The sequence below is a fragment of the Pteropus vampyrus genome, unplaced genomic scaffold (genome assembly GCF_000151845.1).
Source record: "Pteropus vampyrus isolate Shadow unplaced genomic scaffold, Pvam_2.0 Scaffold23, whole genome shotgun sequence".
NCBI classification, from domain to species: domain Eukaryota; kingdom Metazoa; phylum Chordata; class Mammalia; order Chiroptera; family Pteropodidae; genus Pteropus; species Pteropus vampyrus.
The window spans coordinates 8,510,827-8,518,298 of record NW_011888804.1 but is presented as its reverse complement, the minus strand read 5'-3'; the positions used below and the strand labels follow the sequence as shown (position 1 = coordinate 8,518,298).

At 46.3% G+C, this 7,472-nt stretch overlaps 1 protein-coding gene across 1 annotated transcript in view; it reads right to left on the bottom strand.

The window, feature by feature from the left end:
- The window catches only part of CCDC60 (coiled-coil domain containing 60), a 72,807-nt gene that overhangs the window by 35,087 nt on the left and 30,248 nt on the right, over nt 1-7,472 (bottom strand). Inside the window, exons 3-4 of the mRNA XM_011356070.2 lie at nt 6,364-6,534; nt 1,183-1,290 (exon numbers count right to left, since the gene is read on the bottom strand). Of these exons, the coding sequence (XP_011354372.2) occupies nt 1,183-1,290; nt 6,364-6,534 (279 nt within the window). The remainder of the gene's footprint in view (nt 1-1,182; nt 1,291-6,363; nt 6,535-7,472) is intronic.

Here is a 7,472-nt window from a genome sequence, read left to right as displayed (position 1 = left end):
TAGTAATAGTGGTGGTGGCGGCAGTGGTCGTCATTCTAACAAACCTGATACAAAGATCTGACTCAGGCGTCAGGAGATCAGGATTCCTGTTGTGAGAACTTTGGCAGGTTCTGCCCCCTCTCTGGGCTTCAGTTTTCCCATCTGGCATTGAAGGAAGATGAGCAAGACACTCTCAAGTCACTTCCACAGTTGATATAAGCCTCAGTTTGCTCAGATCAAATGAACTGAGGGTGGGGCCCATGAATATACATTTTTCCCAGGCTTTCCACTGCTCCATCTGTAGGGACCTAATCAATATTTGAGAAGTGAGTGGACAAAGAAGTCTAGAATGTATTGTACCATGTTTGCTGCCCTAAAGAGGTAGTTCTCAGTGAAAGTGAGGGTACGGGGGTATGATTTTGCCCCTAGGGGACATTTGTCAATGTCTGGAAACATTTTTGGTTGTCACAGCTTGGGGGTGGGGTGCTACTGGCAGCTAGTGAGTAGAGGCCATACATGCTGTCAAACACCCAACAATACACAGGACAGTCCTTCATAACGGAGAATTTCTTGTCCCAAAATGTCAATCATGCAGAGATTGAGAAACCCTGCCCTAAAGTCCAAAAAGCTTCTACCTCTGTCTCTGAAATCTTCCCATTGAAAAGTGCTAACGAGCAGAAAAGAAAAAGTTGGGCTTGAAATTCTTCGGCATAGACACAAGGGGAACAAGACGTCAAGGTTTTAGAAAGCCGGAGTGTTCTTCGTTGGCCTGTGACACCGTGCAACGATGAGTTCGTGCCTCGGGTCAGAAGACAGCAAGGTGTCTCTGGGAAATAGCTCCTCGAGTCTTGGGGAGAACGTGTCCCCAGAGCCCTGGCTGAGATGTTGTCGCGCACGCTTGGCGAGGGCTGTAGACAGGTTTTATCAGGCTTTGCAAACTATGTGACATGAGAGGGTCTGCCTTGGTAAAGAATGGAACGACTCAGTCCCAGCCGATTTACCTCATCGCTCTAAACCACTGTGTCTGCTTCCTGTTATTTTTATATGCCGAATAATGTTATTGGCTCCAGGCTCGATGCCCCTTTCAAGAGGACAAAGGAACAGCTCAACAGTTCTTGATGCGCTAGCTGGTTGAGTGACTTCGCCTCGGCTTTGCTTGGTAAGCCAGCAAGGCAAACGAGCCAGGCGTGAGACTCTACTTACACGTGCGCCTCAGGTAGCGAGGGCGAAATGATGCAGCTGTGGATGGGGGTGAATGGGCGAAATATGACTCCAGCCCTCATCTTCTTCATCTTCTCCTCATTGTATGTGCTGAAGGAAAAACAGAAAAAGAGAAACAGTGAACAATGAGCCGCAGTTTCAAATGCCTTCTCTCGCCAGGGGTTATTTGGCAAATACGACTGGGCACCAACAATGTGCCAGGCAGTTATTATGGCTCGAGAGATGAGGGTTCTAGATGCAGACAGGAAACAGAGCATATAAAAACCCCCGCTCGTGGAGTGCTGCATAGTCTAGTGGAGGAACAAAGAGAATAAACAGGATAAATAGGTAAATTGTATATTTTCTTAAAGGGCCAGACAAATATTTATGGCTTTGCAGGACAAAGCAGACATCGATGGTATATAAATAATAGTTAATGGCAGATTTTAGTCTCAAAATCAGCCTGGGAGCTGGATTTGGCCAGCATGGCCTTCCCCTCACCCCACAGTAGATAGTGATAAATGCTTTGGGGAAAAAAAGCAGAGTAGGGGGTTCAGAAGGGCTGGGAGTGCTGGGAGTTGCAATTTTAAGTAGGGTGAATGGGAATGTATCCCCGAGAAGGTGACGTTTGCTAAATATCTGCAGAGTGTAAAGGAGAGAGCCATTCCGGTGTCTGGTGGCACAGGATTCTGGACGCAGGGGACGACATGTGCCAGTACCCTGAGGTGGTGATGCAGGATGGGGTAAATCCCTCCTTGTGGGGACCCAAGCCCTCCGCCGAGAGGGAGGGTTCTTGGCTGAGCGCAGGAAAGAATTCAAGCGCGCGCCAGAGTTAGAGACAAAAGAAAATTGGCTGGAGAAGGACTAACTAACGCTCCACAGACAGAGCGTGGTCTCCTCTCAGAGACAGGGAGGGCGAGTGACCCCGAGCGTTTGAGGGATGCGGTTTATAGGTATGATTCTTCGTTTCCCCGAATTCCGTTTACAGACTCTATTTCCCTGTTTTCCTTGGACGGTATGAGTATGCGGCGCGCGAGCTGTGTTCGTAATCTCGGCCATTGTTCTGTAGGTTGTTCCTCCCGTCTGGCTGTCGCGAATGAATGGCTGGGTGTATTTCGTGTAGGGTAGGACTTAATGACGCCATCTTCCTGTTTTCCTTTCGTTGGTAGGAGTGGTTCGTTAGTAATCCCAGCAGGACTCTTTCTTCGTTCTGTGTGTTTCCGTAGGGTTGATCAGCCCATCCTAGGCTCTGAACACAACCTGGGTTAATAATCATACTTAGTTCTCATGCCTCTTCTCTGTATCAGTGGGACTTGTTATAGAGACAGCAAGGTGGCTAGTGTGGCTGCAGTGGAGGGAGCAACAGAGAGAGGCGGGGCCAAGAGGGCGGAGAGAGGACCGGGGTCTTGCGGACCATTGCGAAGACTTTGGCCTTTTGTTTAAAGGAGAGCGGAGGATTTTGAGTCGACAAGATCCAACTTGCATCTGAAAAGGGTCTCTTTGGCTGCTGTTTTGAGAATGGCTTACAGTGGGGGCAGAGAAGGTGAAGTGGGGGCACACCTTAGGAATTTACTTTCGTCCTGGGAATTTGAGGACAATCCGGGGGCGGGGGTCACAGAGTTAACTGAAAAATAGGACCAGAATCTAGGTCTTTGATTTCCATTTCTGTGGGCTCTTTATATTCAAGCCCTAGAGCTGAGGGGGCCACAAGCAAATACCTTGGCATCTCCAGTCTTACCAGCCCAACCCTTTCCCTCAGTGGTTTCGAATATGTAGAAATTAACCCAGCTTTTACACTCCTTAATCTCTGGTTTTATGTCTTCTCTCAACCACAATAAGACAAATTCTACCCGTTGTTTTTTTTTTTTTCACCTTTTTAGCTGAATTTGCAGCTGAAAAACGAGGTCATTGAGCACAGTAGGAAAGACTGCTTGCAGGCAGAAATCTTTTGGGACAGGCTTAATTTTCTTTTTTGCCTGCATAGTTTGTCAGACTTAAAACTTTTGTCTGAAAGAACTTATCTTATGGTCTTAGATCCAGAGGAGAAAAAAAAAATAATCCCTTTTGCTTTTATAATGTGCAAGATCAAATACCTTGTTAAAAAAAAGTATTTAAAAATGAACACTTGTATTTTTGATACTTCTGTGATTGGAATTATACTTAGAGAAACATGGCTCTTAGATGTGAGATGCTTTCCAGCCTGCTTAGAAAATAAGATTTTTTTAGCCATAAATCTGAGGATTTTAGGTAATTGAGGCCCAGGGGGATCAAATTCTCTTTATCGCATAGTAATAGCTAATAATCACTGAGCACTTACGTGCCAGGCTCTGTGCTAAGTGTTAACTTCATTTAATTCTCATAACCAACTTGGGAGTTTGGTACCATTCATGTGAGTGAAGAAAAAAAGAGGTTCAGAGAGGTATAGAAACTTGTCTCAAGTTGTACGGTTGTGTGTGGGGGGAAGTCAGGACTTGACCCCATTTCTGTGCTCTTAATCGTGACTCCGTACTGGTACAGACCATCTGTCAATGCTGTTTTGTAACCCCTGCCTCCCCACCTGCATTTGATGGCTACGTTGCAGTAATGGCCTCCAGTTATATTTTAATAACCAGCCTTGTACAGCTCGTAGAATTCACCAGGTAAGATGTAAGTAGACCAACGTCTACAAGAGGAGCAATCTTATGCATATTTAAACTTATTAAACTTTAAGTAAACCGTGTCTCGCCCACCGAAACATGGATGGATTGGAGAGGGGAGAATTGTGTTTTGTGACCATGGATTAAAAACCCCGTCCAAGGAAGGGGAATGTTACAACCAAACTATTTAAGCAGTCACAGGAGGATCTTTGACAGACCCCACCCCTTTCCTGGGTGCCTATTCATTTGCCCATTGAGGTGAGCACAGCTCCTGCCAAAAAAAAAAGAGCCCTGAGTTTATTCTTTCTCTTTATTCCAGGCTGCCAGTCGATTAGTATCGTAGGAGTAGCAGACTCTATGAGAATTTGCACTGAGCTCTTGGGACCCTCTTGGAGAGGGTAAGAACCCCCTCTGCTCATTGAGGGGCTGTCTCTGTATCACATGCCTTTTTGAGGTCTCATTGGTGGCCCCTTGAGTGTCTGGATGGAGGTGGCTCAAGGCATGATTTACCTGCTTTTCTTTTTCCCACTCTGAAAATAATGTTTCTGACTGTTGGCAGAAGACAACAACACCACACCCTCCTTTTTCAGCCCTGGCCTTCCTAACCGGAAATGTTGGCTGCAGGAATTTCCGGTGGGCTCATATGGATAGGTCTACTCACGTCTCTGTTTTGTTACCCAGTGAGCTCTCATTCAGCATTAAAGATCTTGCTCAAAAGCCACACCTCTGGGGATTCTTTCCAGATTCCTTTGTCACCCCCTAAACTTGAGGGGATGGGCATTGTGAAATAATAGAAGAAATGCATATTGGTCTCTGCTTCTGGTTTCTGGCGTAGAGCTTCTAAAACCCTTATAATTTCCTAAGTAATAATATCACTAGGAGCATCCTTTGTTCTACTATTTGGTCTTAGACCCTGGTTCCTGACACACAGTCCTTAAATCTCTTTGAATTTCCTGAGTGATAGGAGTGTCTTTTGTTCTAATGAGGCAACTCTTGATGGGCTTCTGGTTGGCTTTCGGATGGGGGCTTGTCACCACAAAGACTGAACGATGATCAGAAGCTTGAGACTTCCAGAGTTAATGCTAGATCATGCATAGGTGATGAAGCCTCCATAAAAATCCCGAAAGTCTGCACTTTGGAGAGCCTCTGGGTTGTTGACCACATATCCATATAATGGGAGGGTGGCACTTCTGAACTCCATGGGGACAGAAGCTCCTACAGCTGGGACCCTTACAGAGCTCGTCCTGTGTACCTCTTCATCTAGCCGTTCATCTGTATCTTTTATTATATAATAAACTGATAAATATAAATTAGTATGCCCCTGAGTTCTGTGAGCCATTCTAGAAAACTATCAAACACGAGGAAAGGGATTATGGGAACCCTGATTTGTAGCTGGTCGGCCAGAAGTACAGGTGACAACGTGGGACTTGTGATTGATGCCTGATGTGGGGGCAGTCTTCTGGGGCTGAGCCCTTAACCTGTGGGATCTGACACTGTCTCCAGGTAGAAAGTGTCAGAACTGAACTGGACGGCAGGACACCCAACTGGGATCGTAGAGAATTTCTTGGTGTGAGGGAAAAAAATACCACATATCTGGTGTCAGAAGCGTTCGTGGTATGAGAGGAAAGGAGGACAGGAGTGGTCTTCTTTAACTGTTTTGCAGGGTCTTAAGGGTGCAGTTCGATGGCATTTGAATCGCTGGTTATGCAACCATTACCTCAGTCTAGTTTGAGCATCTCTAAGCCTCCTTCCTAATCTCTAGAATGGGGCTAATGACAGCACTTACAGGAATGTTTTGAAATTTAGACAAAAAGATATGCATAAAGCATATAGTAGACACTCGTTAAAATTATTGTGCTTATTATTATTATAATTGCTATTGTTTTGTAATGGATCAGTCTAATGATGGTCCTCTCTCAACCAGAGGACAGACCTTTCCAGAAAAAGGGGAGGGCTATTTTATTCAAGAAACCAACAAACGCTTTTGGTCCCCCTGCCTTGGGCAGACACTGAGCTGGGATCTGGGGCTTCCGGTGAAGGTCTAGAATGTTGATACGGAGTGAAGAGAACTTACATACAACATGGGAACCCAGAGTCCACATGGGTTCTGGAGGTGGTTGGGCTGAAATCTTGGAGATCAGGAGAGGGTGGCATTGAAGCTGGGCTGATAATGATGAGGAGAACTGTCGTTGGAAGAGGGTGTAAGGAAGAGCGTTTAAAGTCCAAAGAATAGCATGGAAAAAGTCCTGACATTAGGGACAAGCCCGGGAAGAGGAGGAAAAGAGGCACATTTGGAACCAGCAAGACGTCCTGTGTAGCTCTTGGCATCGGATGAGGACAGACACATGTAATAGAAGATACTGCACTGAACTCCGGAAGGTGAGGCTGGCGTGGTTGGCTGGACCAGGCTAAAAGTAGTCATCTGACACCAGCCCAAGTTAGGAGTCCCACACTGAGTCAGCTGCCATCCCTCAACCCAGCCAAGCAGCGTTCATTCTCCGTGGTTCTTCCAAAGCCCACAAGTGCCGCCGCCACTGTGTCTACTTACGACAAAAGGATATCCCGGTACTGGATTTCCGACATCTTTTTGGCCGGTTGAAATTTATGTCTTTCTTCCTCTTTCAGTTTTTGAAGCTGTTGCTGCTTCTTTTTCAATGCACTCTCCTCCCTCAGAATGGTGAAATATCCCCGGCCTATCTTCACGGACTGAATCAAAAAACTAGAGAGGGAGGGAGGGAGGGAGGGAAGGAGGGCGAGAGAGAGGGAGAGGGATGAGTTGACAATTACGACACTGCCTTATCAATAATTACTAAGGGACACTCTCATACCTGCAGAGCAGGAGCCTTCCCACCTGTAGAATTCCAGAATCAGATAGACTTGACCTTGAATTCTGGATGCACCTTTTACCAAAGACCTTGAACAAATGATTTAACCTCTCCAGGTTTTAGTGCCAGGCACTCTACTGTGTGCTATGAAGTGAGCATAACAATTCGCCCCCACAGGATTAGATATCTTCCTGCCTGGAAAGGGGTCAGCAAGGTGCCTGGTATTGAAGAGAGGCTTATCCATGATAATCAATAGCAGACCAGGTACTAACTATATGGCCCGAGCTCCCGGCCAAGGCTGCTTTCTCTTAGATTCATCTGAATCCACTTATCATCAAAGAACATATTGAGACTGCAAGATAACCTGATAGAAAGAAAACCGTTACCATTTGCATCCCCCTTAATTTCACAAATGAGGATTTTCTTGATGTGGCACAAACAAAGCAAATGCAGAGCTCACCTGGGAGCTGGGGCTGATGTAACAGCAACCGTTTTTCGTTGTTGTGTTACTTTGGAGAGACCCTTTGCTCAAAATTGGGTTCAGAGGTCGAGATGGACACCGCATGCATACCAAAAGGGTATGAAATGACTTGTTGTTACTCAAAGCATGAGGCTTTCTGGGCAGAATGGGGAAGACTTCCCATGCTGGTGTAAAATCAGCTTGAGAGAGCAGCGAGGGGTGGCTGGCTTAGGGTTTCATAGGGGTTAGGGAGTGGAGCTGGGGCGCGGGTTTCTTGGTTGGACTGTGGTTTGAACTTCCCGCCAACACCCAGAGATGGAGAACCTGGGCGTATCGGCTTGCCCGGATGTGGAGCAGGATGGGAAGAAGGAG